The sequence below is a fragment of the Acipenser ruthenus genome, chromosome 5 (assembly GCF_902713425.1).
Source record: "Acipenser ruthenus chromosome 5, fAciRut3.2 maternal haplotype, whole genome shotgun sequence".
In the NCBI taxonomy this organism is placed as follows: domain Eukaryota; kingdom Metazoa; phylum Chordata; class Actinopteri; order Acipenseriformes; family Acipenseridae; genus Acipenser; species Acipenser ruthenus.
In genome coordinates, this window is record NC_081193.1 from 54,929,330 (window position 1) to 54,947,758 (window position 18,429).

Genomic DNA, 18,429 nt, shown 5'->3' on the forward strand with positions numbered 1-18,429 from the left:
TGTGATCTACAACTGATGGCTTCAACAGTAGTGTGGCAATGTGCCCCGCCCCTGTGTGCATGTGTGTGTTATGTGTTGTATGTTGCGTGTGTTAATGTTGGTGTATAGAGATTGGTACACGGGATATAAACGGGTCTGTGTTTCACGTGTGATTTAAATTGTATATTTGTATTTAGGCACGGGATTGCACATCACTGCATGTGCATTTAAAGTATAGTATGTGAGCACGGGGTTGCACAGAATTAATTCACGTGCTGGGATTCAAGTGAATAATTAATTAGTAATTGAATCCCAGCACAACAGTATATATAGATGCACATTTCTTTCACTCGGGGTTGGGTGTTCGAGAGTGGAGAACGGGAGAGAGAGAGAGAGGAGTTAAAATAAATAAACGTAAATATAAGTGTTGTACCCACCGTGTTTGTTTGTCTCTCCGTGCACCGTTTGTTAAGTGTTAGTGCGTTTTGTTTGTCTGTTTTATTTTGGCGTAAAGTGCCATGTCCTGTTTTGTGTTCAAACCTTTTATTTTCTGTTCTGTCTGTTAATTATTAAATGCTGAGCGCGATTACGCGCTCAGCTTCACCAAAACCCCAAGTCTCTGTTGTTTATTTCCTGGCTCTGGTCTGACGCCACCCACTCCGGCCGTCTTTGTGACAAGTAGCCACAGACATATTGCATGGAAGATGTTTTGTGCTACATCACCTCAGGCATAGAGCATCCATCAGAGAGAAAGAAAAAGTGCTGCTATGCCCTTAATTGTAGTGTCTTTTCTTGTGTAGCATTCCCAGCAGCTGTACCGGCACATCTTCCTGGCTTGTAAAGAAGAAAATAGCCAGTGGCCACACTTCGAGGCTCTCTATGCCCTGCTGGCAGTCATCAGCATGGAGCTCGCCAATGAGGAGGTGGTGGTGGATCTGATCAGACTGGCCCTGGCATTACAGGTCTGTCTCTGTTAGCTTGAGTAGTGGTGGACTTGCATGTAGTGTGTCTGTATTTCTCTGAGGGTCCGACTGACACTGTTACAGGCACTATCTGTCTATCTAGATGTTTATCATTTTATAGGAGTAATAACCAAGGCTTTAAAATGAGTGCTGGGACATAGGTTTTTCATGTTTTCAGTATTCTTTTGAAATGCAAACAAATATTTGAATAATCATTTTAATTAGCTGGAAAACAAAAGTATAATTTGTACTATATAGCAGTAAAATCTCTCAGGTGCGTTTGCATAAATTTGTGCCACCACAATTTAAAATACATTTTCTTGCCTGTTATTAGTATTAGCAAGATTATCACTTGCCCGCTGTTTTTGTTCTAAAAATTCTCTTTTGCTTCAGCCAATGCCTTTATCAGCAGTATTATGACACAACACTGATACAGGTCAAAATGTTTTGCTACTTGACATTGTTCCGTATAGTGCCCTTTCAAGTACAAAATGTAACCATTACCGAATGGGTATTTACCTACTAAAGACCCTGAAACCTGAATAAGATATAAAAAAGCTGCTCAGCAAAGTCTGTGACGCAATCATGCCCACCACCCAAGGGTATAAAAGACTGTGCGCACAGATCTCAGCACCATTTTTCCTTTCAGGAACTGACCTGACAGGAGAGCCTATTCAGTATTTGTTACTTTTTCTGCTGTAGATTTTTGCATTTATTGTGTTTTTATACAAATTATATGTAATATTAAAAATAATCGCTGTATTAGTTTTACTAATTACGCGTATTTATGCACTACAGCCTGTTAGATCCCGCTGCTGCCTTGTGCCCCACATGAAGCCAGCGGCTTGAGTTGCTCCTTCCCAGGGATCAAGCAACGTATGTCAGCTGACTCTGTGCTCTCCTCCCAGGCTGCTATAGCTCCGGCTGGGTTATTTTATTCTCGTTTTGGCCAAAATTACAAGACGGTTTGTATAATTAAAGTAATTGTTATTAATGTATTTTGTTGAGAAAAATATTTATTTTCTCATTCTGTTTTTCTGTTTTCACAGAGACTAAGGGCAGGCCTGTCTGCAGTGTGTGCTGCGGCACACATGTTGTGACAGCAGCTGCTGCATTCAGCAGCTGCTGCATTCAGCAGCACTGCGCAGGACCAAGTGGCTGCTTCGGTTGTGATTGCTTGCTATCTATACCACAGCATCTTGATGCTGTTTTGGTGGCAGCTTTTGTATCACCATTATGAGGGCTGTTAGGTCATTTTATGTGATTACTGACTGAGTGGTTTTGCCAGTAGCTAGCACAGGTGGGCATCCATGTAAAGTGTTACCCGCGGTAACTGCAAACCGGTGGAACCGCTCCGTTCCCAACCCCGTTCCGTACCGAACCGGGACCGAGGTTACCGCACCGGTACCATACTGTACCGACCTGGTACTAAAGTCACTGAACCGGTACCGACCAGCCAGTCTGCCTGTTGAGGACAAGCACCGCAGCTGCTCTTCCTGCCTGGGGCCAGAGCACTCAAAGGAGGATCTGGTGAAGTTTTGTGCACATTTCTCCAAGTGCACGCTGGAGAAACGTCTCTCCCGCAGCTCTACAGAGCACTCTGCATCCCTCACTCCTGCACAGCGCTCTTCCCATCACCCTCTCTTAGAGAGGTGGCTGCGTCCTCACACCATGGTTCTGTGACGACGTACCCAGAAAAATAGCCCACGCAGGAGGTGTGAGCAGCAGGTAGTCTCCCCCTGGCAGAGAAGACGGGAGCAGCGGGAAGTCTCCTGGCGGCGAAGGTGGGAGCAGCGGGTAGTCTCCAACTGGCAGGCTCTCCTTCTGTTCCTGGGGTTTGGTGCGGCTCTCCTTCGGTCGCAGGGGACTGGTGCGGTTCTCCATCGGTTGCTGGGGATTGGTGCGGCTCTCCATCGGTCACTGGGGACTGGTGCGGCTCTCCTTCTGTCGCTGGGGACTGGTGCGGCTCTCCTCCGGTCCCGGGGGACTGATGCGGCTCTCCTTCAGTTGCGGGGGACTGATGCGGCTCTCCTCTGGGCCCTGGCGTGGACCTGCCTACTGCCTGTTGATCTGGAGTAGGCATGGCTTCTCCCGATGAGACTGAAGGCAGTGGGGATACTCACATATCAGCAACCAGGTAACTGAATACCATGGCTGTGATGTCTGGGAGGGACTCTGGGTGGTGTTGTCATTCCCAGGCCTCCCATTGCACCCCATCTCTGGCCCACAGCATATTCACCATCAACGGGAGGGCCTCCTCAAAGTTACCCTTAGGGTCCACCAGCCAGTCCAAGATCTCCCTCAAGGGCATTGGATGCTCGTGCTTCTCCTTCATGGGCACTGGATGCTTGGGCTCCTCCCTCACGGGCACTGAAGCTTGCACTGGCTTCTTCCCCTTCTTCCGGGGACGGACACTCCTTCCCTTCCTCCTTGGAACTGGCAGTTATTCCTCTTCCTCCAGCTCCCAGGGGAATCCATTGGGCTGCGGGCACTTCTGCCATACATGGCCGTGCAGTGTACATAGCCCACACCAATCTTGGACCTCTGGGCAGTCTTTCCACTGGTGGTGGTTCTCCTTACCACAGTACTCTCAGTAGTACCACTCATCTTCCAGTCACAAAACACAAAAACAGTAAATGCAGGACACAAAACAGTCCTCCCGACTATCGTTCTCTCCTCACCAAACACACTAACCCTGTGTGCGTAAAAGCACTCACTCTTTTATGCAGCTGTGCCGAGACTCGATTGCTAATCATTCACTTGAATCTCGGTACAGTCTGCACATGGACTAATTATGCACTCCCTGTGCCTAAATACAAATATACATGTTAAATCAACTGTGCTACGTAACCGTGCACCAATACATACACACAGCATAAAACACAAAAAATACACACTGGGGCGTGGCACCTTGCCACACAAGGACATTTGCAATTTAGCGGTGTGGGCTACTCCCTATGTAAGGTTCTACAGACTTAATGTCTTGGATCCTCAAAACCCTAGAGTGTTAAGGGCGGCTTCTCAGTCAGTCCTTACAACACAGGCTAAGAGGTGAGTTTCTCCCTCAATTTTTGAATGGTAACACACAGGCCAGCCTCAGCTTAGCCTTGTAGCATTCCGGTCGTGCAGCAATCTTGCCTTTGCGATGGCTTAGGTATACTGACCCATTCGGTAATGGTTAAAATTTGGTCTTGAAAGGGAATGTTAGGTTATTATCATAACCCTGGTTCCCTGAAATAGAAATGTAACCATTAACCTTCAAGGTCGCTGCATCCATGATTGCAGCAGTCTTGAAGGAAAAATGACACTGAGATCTGTGCGCACAGTACTTTATACCCTCAGTGGTGGGCATGACTGCGTCACAGGCTCAGATGAGCAGCTTTGTTATATCTTATTCAGGTTTTGGGTCTTTAGGAGGTAAATACCCATTAGGTACCCTCTGTTCCATACAAACCATTTACCACCATGCTAAGTCAACACCATTTTTTTATCATAAAAAAAAAATCTTCAAATAATCTTCAACCTGTTTAAAAGATTCAAATAAATAACTTGGGAAATCATTTAAGAGCCCCTACATGCACCTTAGCTGTTTCTTGCTAGTTCTGTAACAGTTTGTTCTGTCAAAGAAAGAATGCAAATTTAGCACAGTGGTAAATGCTTTCTGAATATGACTCTCTGTCTCTCTGCCTGTGTTAGTCAGGTGCATCTGATTTAAGCTGAGAATGATGTTGAATTCACTGTTTTCAGACTTTTTCATACAGTCAGATCATTTCCTCCCCAGGAGCTGGCCCTGATGAATGACGAGGGCCTGCCAGTGTTTAACCGCTGTGCTGTTCACGCTCTCTCTGCCGCCTACCTGAACCTGATCAGCCAGCTAACCACTGTTCCTGCCTTCTGCCAGCACATCCACGAGGTGAGCAGTTTAAAGCAATTCAGAACCTACATCATTTGACAATAAATGTTAACTAGGACACCACAATTGCATGCAGAAAGTATTTAAAATATGTATCGAGTGAACAATTTGAATCACAGTATGCTTCGAGTAAATGGGAAACATAAGATCTTAGACACTGGAGGGAATTGAGTTCACAAAACAATCAGTTTATAATGTTTCTAATTTTATCAGACTTTATCAGAATATTTCTAGGAAACTAAGTCACTGAATTAATTTGTGCTTATTTTAATGATCGAAACAGAAACAGTATTAGTACCTGTGGCAGTTGACCCACCAGTCAAGGCCCCAGTTTACTCCACTCCAGCCACATGTTTCTTTACCATACAATTTGCTCAGGCCTCCATATATATATGTATGTGTGTGTGTGTGTGTGTGTATATGTAGGGCGCCACAGTATTGCAGAACTTATTTATGTGAAACTCTATCATTTTGTTCATTCTGGCCTACAGGTTATTGAGATGCGTCAGAAGGAAGTCCCCTATTTGTTGCCAGAGGATGTGTTCATAGAGAAACACAGGTATTGAGATTATGGGCCCCATTTACAACAGGGCACTAAATTTGGAGTTAGCGCACACATAAAGTAGTGAGCGATAAATCTAAATTTACTGCCCCATTTACTATTATTATTATTATTATTATTATTATTATTATTATTATTATTATTATTACTGCACTCCTTACCTTTTAATTTTAACATGTATTCCTTGTCCGATGTAAAAAAAAAAAAAAAAAAAAAAAAGTAATGTTGTGCAATGGCATTGTGACAGGATAGCTGGGTGTCTAAGGTGGTCAGGGGGTAGGATGTAGACTCAGAGCTGAAGAACTGCCAAAGTGTATTTTTTTCACAAATAAAAATTATAAGCAAAAACACAGGAACAAAGTAACTAGCACAAGGGCCAAAATAAAAGGTTTAAGCAAAACAATAATAAATACTAACAGTGCTGTCAGACTGGGCATTCGCCTTCACTGACTACCACCGAATAATACACAATTTTAACCCACAGGTTACACTTGCCCAAACACCAACTTTAAAAAAAAAGGATGTTCCCCTCCTTAAATACCATGTGGCTGTTTCCCCTTCTTAAATACCATGTGGCTGATTAATCATTCAATGAAGGCTCCAACCACATTTTCACATGTTTTTGAAAGGGATAGGAATTAACCACATCCCTGCCAACCACCACCAGCAATACATCAACCACACTATTTACAAGCAGGGCCCTGCCCTGCCACAGGTATATTTTTCTTTTTGTTCTGCTTACTCGAGAAATACTGTTTGATGAGACGTAGCCTCAATTCTCTTCCTTGTCAACATTGCCGCCCTGCAGCGCAAGCTCCATGGATCGTGGGTGACAGTGCTATGTGAGTACAATCAATAGCACACATTCTGTAAACCTGTCCTCTGTGGGAAATTTAATATAATTCCCTGTGAGCTTCAGCAGGGCTTTTTTGTTATAAATTGCAGTTTATTAAATAGACTGTAGTGAAAGCTGAATGACATAGTTTAAAATAAATAGTTAATACTCTAAAGCGGGGTTGTCCAACGTACAGCCTGAGGGGCAATTTTTAGCATTGATGTACTGTATTGCTTTGGAATTCTTCTTTAAAACAACCCGTCTCATTAATATAACATGCGTGTTCAACATGAGTGACATTCCCATTAAGCCAATCACAGCTCACAGAGGTAGTAAAATAGCCAATCAAATGGTGCACAGCACACATAATTTTGATTAGGATAGCGAAGTGAAGGCTTATTTAAACTATTTATTTTACTTTGTGTAAAATTTAAAATCAGTAGCCAAAAAGTAGTTGATGTCACAGAAGATTCCAAAATCGTTAGCCAGATGATTATTTGTTCAATTAATAATTGTGACAACAAGGCAATATGTCTGATTTGCAGTGCAACAGTTCTGAAAGATTATAACATACAGCATCACTATGACACGTTACACAAGCAACTTATTTTGAGTTTTCTTATTTTCAGAGTCTTTCTGAAAATAAGAAAAAATGAAAGTGCTGTGGATGCAATGAACAACACAACCACAGGAAAGGCCTTTTTTTAGCTTCAATGAAGCCATGGAAAGTGTAGAATTACTTTGGAAGAAACTAACTGGGATTACAACAGAGGGTGCACCATATATGATTGGACAAAAGAGTGGACTGGCTAGCAGAGTGCTGGAAAAAATTAAAGAAAGAAATGCAGAAGTACCAATCTTTCACTGGACTGTGCATCAACAGGCATTATGTGGAAAAGTTGCAGAATTAGAACACGTAATGATCATTGTTATTAAATGTGCCAGAAAAGAAGTGCCAAGTGTCCGGACAGAAGTCATGAAAAGGTACATTTCATAGTGGTACTCTTTACTATTTCACATTTTCACAGCCTGTCAGTATCTTTTTTTACTGTTTGAGATTTCCATTGAAATAAAATACTCTTCTATTTCCTCCATTTATATTACATTTGTTATATTGAGTTTTTTGTCAAGTGTTCTAGGAAAGCTGCTTCTAGTTATAGTTATAGCTGCCTATTTCTGTACTATAAAATACATTAAGTAACATGTTGATTAATTGATTGAAATCGTGCCTGCATACTTATTGATGACTAGGAATCATGCAGTGGGGGTAACGTCCCTTAGTAAATACCATGCAAATACATCTCATCTGATTATTCTGAGCTGGATGCTTATTTAAATACATCAGCATGCATTACAATAAAAATCACAACATGCTTAAACACTGGTTGGTTTGTCTCTGGGCCACTCTTGTGATTGACAGTTCAACCAAAGTTCCGCTCCACCCCCCCTCTGCTTTCTTGAGGGGGGAAGAGACCTGCGTCAATGTGCAGATTTCAGTTCATGATTACACAAAGGAATGTTTACAACTCAGCTTCACAAAGTTGCATCTGTCTCACTTGACCAAGAGATGGGAGAAGAGAAAAAACTCAACATGCAACTTTCTCAAACAAGTTTAAACAGTGCATATTAATATCCAGCAATAAACCTGACTTGACTGCACTGTCCGCTACACCCTGAAGAAGCAGCTCACACAACAATAACAGATTGGGGTATGAAAAGCACTGTGGTGTGTTTATTTTAGAATAAAAAGGTTTAGACAAACGTTGACAAAACAACAGGCACGAGGGCCTACACAAACAAACAAACAATCATTATAACAAGTATCGTGCTGGTTGTTCCAGCATGAGTAGCAATTGTTTTCTTCTAATTATTATTGTACCTCCTCTCTCTCGCTCTTACTCTCGTTCTCCACTCCTGAACACTCTCTGTGGAGCCAAAGCTGCAGGTCTTTACATTATGACCAAGGGATTAACTGGCTATTAATTATCTTGTTAACCCCTCGGCCATGGTCTGCACGAGTTTAATAAATATGTGTGACTGTCAGCTAATTCAATAATTACTAGCTGACAGTCATGCATTCTCACGAGGTATTAAAATACGAAACAATAACAAACAATGGCGGACGGCACCTCGCTCATCCTGCCAAACATAATAAAACAACAAATACAAAACAATATGCACAGGGGTGAGGAGTACCCCATCCCAGGCCCTATGTATCAATTTCACAGAAATGTTTTGCAAAATAATGATGATGATAATGTTTTAATCAATCAAAAAATACCTCTCTGTGCAGACATAATTGATGCAGTCTGGTTTCTTAATCTTGTCATCTGACAGTATAAATTAAAATTAATATATACAAATATTATTTCTTACCTCGTCTAATGAACTTCACACAGAGTGTACAGAGTGAACTCCCGGTCTCCATTTTGCTTGGGTCAGGAGAACAAACAGATCTATATCCTCTTTGGCACCAAATTAGGTATCCTTCCCCACATAACCACCCCCCTCCAATTGAGCATTGTTGTCCAGATTTCTCTTGCAATTGCTTGGGTACAGACTCAGTATTGGCGTTCACATTTGTGCGTTTTTTTTTGTTTGTTTGTTTTGAAAGGAAAAGAGAAAAAGTAATAGTAATCTGTCTTCCGTTTTGCTTTGACAGCTATTTTTTTTTCTTTTTCTTTAAAACAAAATCTTTACTCTTCTCCATGCCCTCTGTTTATACGTTGTGTTGTTCTCCACTATAACCGTCTTGCAGTAGGGATTTCTGTCTAATGTATATTACTCCAACACAGAAGGGAAGAGCTCCATCGTCAGTGCCTCAGCGATCTGATAGACTCCGTGCTGCATCCTCCTCGAGGACTACAAAAAGACCTGGCAGCCCAAAGCCAGCTGCAGCCACTGTGGAGACTTCAACCAGAGCGGCGCAGCCATCTCCTTCACAGGGCACAATGCCTCCTATGACCAGAGAGAAGTTCTTCTAGTGGATGGGAGAATTTAAAAATCTTATACAGGCTCAACTTCCACAGCCTGTAACATATGCAGCGGGGTCTGGTACTCAAACGTCGATAGAGGTGTACAGTCAGCATTACTCTGTGGAGATGGCCAACCTGGTGGGGGATGACTTCATCAGCTCTGCCCCTGACGAGGACGCAGAGGAGTATGCAGTTTCCTGCACCAATATACTGTATATACAAATGCTGATGCTGTTTTGAGGAGGATTTCATCCTCTCTCAATATAAATATCCAGACCACTACAAAGCAGGATGTTTTCCTGAGCATCATTGATGCAAGGGACAAAAAAGCCTTTGAAGTGTTCCCCTTCGATGAGGCTGTCTGGAAGCCCATTGAGGCTATATGGGAGAGATCTGCATCTGCTAGAGCATGCCTCCAAAGAGTAGATAAATTATACAGAGTGCCAGCCGGACATAAAGATCATCTGTTCAGACCACCTATGCTAGATACCATCCTAGCTACACCTGGGGCGGCTACATCTTCCAGAAACGCAGCATCAGATCGTGCAGACAAGGTGGACACCTTCCTGAGAGGGAGCTACATAGCCTCAACATGTGGTATGGGAGTCAGCATTTACCAAGTGTATGCTGCAAAATACCAACATAGGCTATGGGGTTAGTTGTCTGCTGCCCTACAGTCACCTACCCCAGAGAATATTGAACTGGCCATGCAGTTAGCGGAAGAAGGCAATAATGTTGCTACGATACAACTTCAGGTTGGCTGTTATGTTATTGACACCAGCACCAGGGCTGTGGCAAGTGCAGTGGCTGCTCAGATGTGTATCCAGATGAAGATATCAACACTAACTCCAGATACTCAGACCAATATACTGGAGCTACCCTTTTTAGGGGGACTTGCTCTTTGGCACAGGACTCAGGGAAGCTCTGTCCCAGATGAAGGAAGCGAGACAGTCTATTCAATCCTGTTCAACAGGAAGGAGAGGCGCACCATTTAGGAGAGGCTCTTTCAATAGACAACATTCCTCATTTGGGAGTCATGATCAAAGAGCCAGGCCCTACAGATCCTTACGTGGCCATTTCAGAGAAGGAGGTAAGCCCTCTACTACTTCCTGACACTTACCATCCAGTGCCTTTTCCCCCCTTATGTCTGCCAGTAGGGGGGAGGGTTTCTCATTTTTTAACAAGCTGGCAAAACATAACATCCAATCTCTGGGTCCTCGGGATCATACAATAGTTACAAAATACCATTCCAACCTCATCCTCCAGTAACCGGCATCATCAAAATAGTGATGGACTGGTCATGGCCAAAATACAACAAGAAGTCAAATCCATGCTCCTTTCCCGTGCCATAGAACAGGTCCCCTCATCTTCTCAAGGGCAGGGCTATTACTCAAAATACTTTTTAATTCAGAAAAAGAATGGGAAATTCAGACCTATTCTAGACCTCAGAGGTCTGAATAATTCCCAGCACATCTCCACTCTGGCACGCACTTGCCGATTCTTCCTGAGCAACATCCGAAGAATCCGACCCTTCCTCACCAACTATGCTACCCAGCTCCTGGTCCAGGCCCTGATACTCTCCCGCCTAGACTACTGCAACTCCCTCCTGGCTGGCCTCCCTGCGTCCGCCACCCGTCCGCTCCAGCTCATCCAGAACTCTGCTGCCCGCCTGGTGTTCTCTCTGCCTCGCTTCGCCCACGCTACTCCGCTCACTCCACTGGCTCCCGATCACCGCTCGCATCCAGTTCAAGACTCTTGTACTAGCCTAGAGATGCCTTGACCAGACTGCACCCAGCTACCTCCAGACCCTCATCTCTCCCTACACCCCCACTCGACCTCTCCGCTCCGCCTGCACTAGAAGACTGGCTCTACCTCCGCCAGGCTCCCCTGCCTCCAGAGCCCGCTCCTTCTCCACCCTTGCTCCGCAGTGGTGGAACGACCTTCCTACAGATGTCAGGACTGCCCAGTCCCTGACCACATTCCGGCGCCTCCTTAAGACTCACCTCTTCAAACAGCACCTGTAGAACTCCTCTGTTGTATCCTGGGACACTACACCCTTCATTTAAATATGCTTTATTTTGCTCTTATCTGCCCCCTATTTTACTACATTTAATCCTGTACTTCAGAATATTGTAATCTGCCAAGTGTTTAACCTGTAGTATTGTGTACTTAATCATATCCTGATGTAACTATCACTATTTAATCATATCCTGATGTAACTTTCACTATTATCTGCTGTATTATTGAATTGTGGTTTGTCACACTTGAAAAAAAATTATTGTATTTCTTGCTCTTATTGTATGACTTGTATTGTAAACACTTGAATGTATTTGTATTTGCTTGCGATTGTAAGTCGCCCTGGATAAGGGCGTCTGCTAAGAAATAACTAATAATAATAATAATAATAATAATAATAATAATAATAATAATAATAATAATAATAAGTACATCCTGTCAGAAAGGTTCAAAATGGTAGCCACCATTACCATTTCATCTCCCTATACACAACAGCTAACGGATATAGATCTGTTTTTCCATCCAGGACCATCAGTCCCAGTTCTGAGTGGTCCCTTTCGGGATTTCCACAGCCCCCAAGGTGTTCACCAAGGTGATAACAGAGGTGGCAGCACATCTTGGAGGTATGGGCATTCACATCTACCCTATCTAGACGATTGGTTATTGAGAGCTCCCTCCAAGGAAAAAGCCTTAGAACACAGGGACAAGACTCTTCAACTTTTTCAAAACCTGGGCTTACTGGTCAATCAAGAAAAATCATCACTTGCCCCAGCTCAATCTCTTGTTTTTCTGGGGTCCCAGTTCAATTCACTAACGAAGAGTGTACCTCACAGAGAAGAGGGTGACCACAATTTAGTTAACTGGCAAGTCTCTTCAAAATAGGAGCCAGACCAACAGCGCTGCTGTTCCAGCAGTTTTTAGGACACATGGCACATACTCAAAGATGTCTCCTTTCTTCAACCCCTCCCTTCCAAATTCCCTTCACATCAAGGTCATCCCGGGAGCTGCAACAGAAAGCAGTTGATGGTGACTTTCACCCCAGGTGAGTATCTCTTAATCCCCCTTCACTTTGTCTTCAGATGCCTTCCTGAGAGGGTGGGGAGCATACTTGTCGGCGGTGTAGGTTCAGGGTACCTGGACACCAGGACAGAGATACCGCCACATAAATCATCTGGAGCTCCTGGCAATCTTTTTAGCACTGACACTTCAGCCCAGTTTTAAGAGGAAGCGAAATAAAGATTTTTACTGAGAACACCACGGCAGTAAAATACATCAACCACCAAGAGGGCACAAAGTCTTGGGACCGTTGCCTCCTATCCATGAAGATCTGGAATTGGTGCAGAACACAGGACTTTACAATCCATGCAACCTATTTACCCGGATGCGAAAACAATATCGCAGATTCACTCAGCAGGGACATGACTCCCCCACGAGTGGCAGATCTGCCTAAAGGTAATAGACTCTCAAACTTTTTTGTTAGCGGACCACATGAATTTTTTTTTGTCTTGGCGGACCACACAATAAAGAGTATAGCTTACTGAAAAATAAGCACATTTAAAAAAAAATCACTATAATAAGAATAACGGTAGACTTTTTTATTTTAATGTGATGGTGTGGCAAAGTGGTTAATAGTGTACAGGTGCAGGTGATTAAAAAACAGACAGACAATTGTAATCCAGATGAAAAGGTTTGTTTTTATTAGTTGTTTTTGTCCAGTGCCTGATAGCGAAATAAACAGGAAATAATAAGGATGGTAAGTAATACAGCGGAGTGTATTACTTACATTTATAATCCCCCAAGCTGGTCCTGAAATAATAGTCCCGTTCTTGTATCCCCACATTAAACACAAAACACAAAACACATACACAAGTCTGGTTAGTGCGTGAATTAGTGATTGTGGTGCAATACAACTTTACAGTGGTACAAATGAAGTGCCGTTCCGGGTTTGTGCTGGCCTCTGGTGACAGCTCCGGAACGTGTTAACCGTCTAGTGAATACACTCAACAATAGACAGTACAAACAAACACTCACGATTATTTCATCAACAGTACAGGTCCTTCCAGGTAAATGACACAACCAAAACGAAGGAATAGATAACATTGCTTCGACCCCTATTTATACCGTCACTCATGACCCTTTAGTAAACGATTGCAGCTGCTTTTTATGATCTGCAGCTGCCACATCATTTCCCCTCCGGGTCCATGAGTTAGTGTATTATTATTATTATTATTATTATTATTATTATTATTATTATTATTAATTTCTTAGCAGACACCCTTATCCAGGGCGACTTACAATTATTACAGTTATTACAAGATATCACATTATACATTATTTCACATTATACAGATATCACTATGTTTTTACATACAATTATCCATTTATACAGTTGGGTTTTTACTGGAGCAATCTAGGTAAAGTACCTTGCTCAAGGGTACAGCAGCAGTGTCCCCCACCTGGGATTGAACCCACAACCCTCCGGTCAAGTCCAGAGCCCTAACCACTACTCCACACTGCTGCCCTGTACAAAAGCTCTGTCTCTTTTCTACATGACCGACTTCCTTTTAACCCTCGGAACGAAGTGTCAGGCCAAACAGTCCAGAGTACTCTGTTCCCGTTACTTAGCGCCCTAACAGGTCGAGAGGGAGATTTACCACCAAGAATCATTGTCTTTCTGTCACAGATGGGTAGGCATGTTTCTGTGAGAAGTTATTTTAAAATTGGAGTTTTAAAGAACAGTTCCAGTTTACTTTTCATAATGAATTTAACGAGAGGAAAAAAAAAAGATTATATGCTTTAGTGCGTAATTCGCCTGGTCAAGAGTACTCAATTTTGTTATGTTAACCGTGCTAGTCTCAGTCACTCCATAAACAGTGCTGACATAAACTACAAAGATAGCCTGTTAGTGCAAGCATTTAAAAATGCCAATAATGTATTTTTGTAATGCGTGGATAGTGAACTTTGTCTTTGCTATGTTTTCTGTATATCTTCTTTATCAACAAAAATAAATGATTGGCATTTTTAAATGCTTGGTCACTAACAAGGCAGACATTGCAGGTTATGTCAGCTCTGTTTATGAAGCGATTGAGACCAGCACAGAGGCTTCATTCATTTGAATTAATTACAATAAATGGAAACGTTAAACTTCCAGTTTAATGTTTACAACAAATAGAACCTTGTTTGAGGGACTATTTTTTCTCCAGAGTGGAAGGACATAAAATTGTTGTTTTTTTTAAAAAAAAAGTTTTTTAAATTGTATCAATTTTGTTCACTTTGTGCCTCCATCCCAATTACAACCATATGTTAATGCAACACAACGCACGCCCTGTCGTGTGTTATCCCTTACTTTACAAGCTGCTGTGTTGAGTGCACGTGAGCGCAATACACGAAAACTCTCTAGTAAAGAATACATCTTAGACACTCTGTGGTTATGGAGATATTCTCCATGTATGCATTTTCTTCCGGCTTCTATAACTGAGTTTTTAAGGTCTCAATTTTTGGGTTTGCAATGGGATCTATAAACTATGCTGCTGCTTCCTTTCCACAATTATGTAACCTTTCAATTGGTAATCTTGTATATGTATTCCACACAGAAATTTTAAAAGCAGAAAGAAAATGTCTTTACAATTTTTACAATGTTGATTCTGTTCTTGAAGGTGCAACAAATAGTTTAACTTAAATAAGATTCTGTCAAAACTTGAATTTTTTTCCCCACAGTAATATTAGTATTGAAATTGTCACAAACCCAGCTGTGCTTGGTGTCCTGGCTAAAAAAGAAAGTCTAACTAGTTTACAGTTTGTCATCCCGGTAGTTTATTTGGCTAAATATTCACTATTAAGGCTAAAAGAAAATATTGAAACTTCTGTTTGAATCATTGTACATATTGCAGTAGTAAGACGAACACAAAAAAAGATCTCTTACCAGACTAATATGATTGCTAATTTTCACAAAGATCCTATTACCTGGAGATATGGAGATCGTGGATACTGGCACAAAAAATTGGGGGAAACTTAAATAAAAGGGGTAATAAAAAGCTTATCAATGTTCAGGGGAAGGTCTACTGAAGGTGTCCCCACAGTTAGTTGATGTTTCAGTGGGTACATACCATTATACAGTTGTCACACACCCAATTCACCACTATGGAAAAATGTTCCCTAATTGAATTGCAGGACGACATCTGTCTTGAGGAGATGTGTGTTCTTGTAAAAAAAATAATTTGAGACAATATATGGGGGCAGTTAAAGAAATAACATTTATACCTGTCAGCTCAATGACTTAAAGTGAATATTTATAGGTGTGGAAGTTTAACAAAACAGAGCTTACCTTCGTTTTGTTTAATATTCCTAGTACTTAATAATTTATTTAGGCTCATACCGTATTTCTTTGAATTTAGGATGCCCTGAATTTAAGACGCAGCCCAAATTTCCCACCCTCAATTTGAGGAAAAAATAATACCTCAAATAAAGATGCATTTACAAAAATACAACCTAAATGATGACGTATGGAGACAGTTTGCAGCTGTCTGCTGTGACACAGAACATTATGTGCTGCTGCTCATTTCTAGTCGTGATTACTCGCACTTGTTTTTCTTCCTTTTTGTGAACTGTGGTATTGCTTAGCAAGTAGAAAAATACAGGGGTCTGATCAGCATTTCCGATCTGTACAAGCTGGAACTGTTTGTTAGAACGGAGTCTAATAACGAAACGCTGAAATTGTAAAAGCTTGTCTTCGAATTCCTAACGTCTTTGAAAAAGGCTGCCTATATGTCATCAATGATTTGAGATCCGGTAATATCGTTTTTGTTCGCCTTTTCTCGGGCAGTCAGTCACGTTGCTTTTTGTGTACTCAGGCAGTCACGTCTTTTGTTGGTGATTTTTAAAATGCGCATTACTATACTCAAATTTAAGATGCAGGCCATTTGTGAAGAAAATTTTGTTTTAAAAAGTGCAACTTAAATTCGAAGGAATACGGTATATGCATGAAAATTATTCAAAGCACCTCTCCTCAGAAATTGTAAGCAAAATATTCTCATCAAGCATGACTGCGCAATGTTTCTTCCTATGACTCACTGTTTTCCTGACCCCAAGCAGAGCCACCTTGGTCACATGCAAATTGACCCCTAAGCAATCAGGAGGGCTAGGCTAAACATACCTTCAATCAGGTAATGTTCGATGGGAATATTTTGATTACAATCTCTGAGGAGACATGCTTAAAATAATTTTCATGTTAAAACTGCATTTATGAGCCTAAACAAAGTAATGGGAATGTTTTTTCCCCATGTTGGCCATTCAGACAGCAGCAAAATGGCCAACTAACGAGCTCATCACTCTGCATGCTGAGTATTAATTTCAGTTGTGTTTGGTCCATCTCTCAGTGTTCCCAAGACTCTGGAGAAGCTTGAGGGAGAAGTGTTGTTTCTGCAAAGCAAAATCAGTGAGGTGCTTGGAGGCAGTGGCTACAATGCAGACAGGCTGGCTACCCCATACATACCCCAGCTTACAGGTAGGCAAGAATTCTACTCGGCACAAGTGTGAGTAGGAGGCTGTGGGTACTTCTTTTTGCCAATTTAGAGGTTTTACTAGTTAGAGAAAAAAAATCACACAAACTTTAAAGTTAGGAATGCATTTACTAAAACATCTGTCTTTGTCTTATCTCTGGCCGTATTCATAAAACATTTAGCCCAGTGTTAAATGTGCACCATTTTTGTAGAAGGAAAAACAGTTACACAAGCAATTGTCTGCTACTTTTACAGACAAGTAAGGTGCATGTAGGAGCTGTTCATTTAAACTCCTGAGTTATTTATGGTATTTGAAGCTTTGTATTATCAATGTTTTGTTTTGAATATGGCCCCTGGTGTCTGTTAATCAATGAAGCAAGGTACTGACTATCCTCTTCCCCATGGTCTACTGTTGATTTTCTGCCTGAACATTAAGGGTTGTAGAATTCTGTATCTGTGTGTATGAGTGTGTGTGGGTGTGTGTGTGTGTGTCCAAATCTTTATCGTGCCTCCTTGTCTTCTATTGTCTAGAAGAGGACCGTCTGTCAAAGAGAAAGAGTATCGGAGAGACCATCTCCCTGCAAGTTGAGGTGGAGTCCAGGAACAGTCCTGAGAAGGAGGAGGTGATACTGATCGCCTGGAAATATCTACTCTGCTGCACACATATGCCATACAGTATATTTCTCACTATAAAATACAATTTTATAACATTCTAGTCACATACACTAAATTCCAGCTCATATTAGATCCATGACACGTTTGTTCTGTAGTCTTCCAGTACTTTGGTCGTTTTCCAAGCTAATAAATCCACTCAAGGGAATATTTTGAAAATATGGAGGAAATGTGTGAAATGTTCTCAGGTTATGATTGTGTCCCATGGAAGATGTGTTTATGAAGGATTCATCCATACAAACATATGTCACATTTACATTCTTACACAAATACTATAGATGTACTAGGCCAATATGATCTACAGTACTTTTTGATGATATTGATATCTCTAAGTTTACATTTACACCAGTGGTTTTACTGACATACTTCTTTATCTATGTTTCTTTGCAGAGAACTCCAGCTGAGGAGATTACATTTGAAACACTGAAGAAAGCTATTGGTGAGTGTTTTGGAAAATACCACAAAGAGGAAGGTTAAGAGCAGGCTTGGCCTAAACAATGAGTGCCACATTTGAACGCATATGCACTTCTAGCCATTCCCTAAATGTTGAAACGGATATTAATATCTGAACACTGATAGCTCCAATTGTGTATTAACAAAAGTGTGTATTAAAATGACATTAAACAAAAAAATTACTTAACCTATCAGTATCTGCACATTCCCCTGACAGACTGCCTACCCTGCCTTATCTAGGTCTGGTCTTAAAATGCTGCAAACTTCAAGTCAGAGGAACTATTTTTTTGTTTTTAGGACTGACCTAAAGCTTTTTTTAAAAAGCTTGTCTGGATACCAAGATAAAAATCATAATGTGCTTTGAATTAGATATTAGTAATTCCCACACAGTAATGTACAATCATGACCTATGAACATGTAAGTTATGCTTTCATAGAATGCCGCCTAGGGATGGGACGGTATAAAATTTGCAGGGTATGATAACCGTTAAATAAAACACCGTGGTGACCTTAATATCACGATATACAGTACATCATGCAAGCTATAAAATAAAGGCTTAAAAAA

General features: G+C 41.5%; 1 protein-coding gene across 5 annotated transcripts in view; it reads left to right on the forward strand.

The window, feature by feature from the left end:
* The window catches only part of LOC117402952 (protein EFR3 homolog B), a 214,956-nt gene that overhangs the window by 158,397 nt on the left and 38,130 nt on the right, over positions 1–18,429 (forward strand). For all 5 annotated transcript variants that reach the window (XM_059024327.1, XM_034004675.3, XM_034004674.2 and 2 more), the window contains 6 exons: positions 780–941; positions 4,723–4,854; positions 5,346–5,413; positions 16,618–16,745; positions 17,272–17,363; positions 17,803–17,851. In XM_059024327.1, coding sequence (XP_058880310.1) covers positions 780–941; positions 4,723–4,854; positions 5,346–5,413; positions 16,618–16,745; positions 17,272–17,363; positions 17,803–17,851 — 631 coding nt within the window. The remainder of the gene's footprint in view (positions 1–779; positions 942–4,722; positions 4,855–5,345; positions 5,414–16,617; positions 16,746–17,271; positions 17,364–17,802; positions 17,852–18,429) is intronic.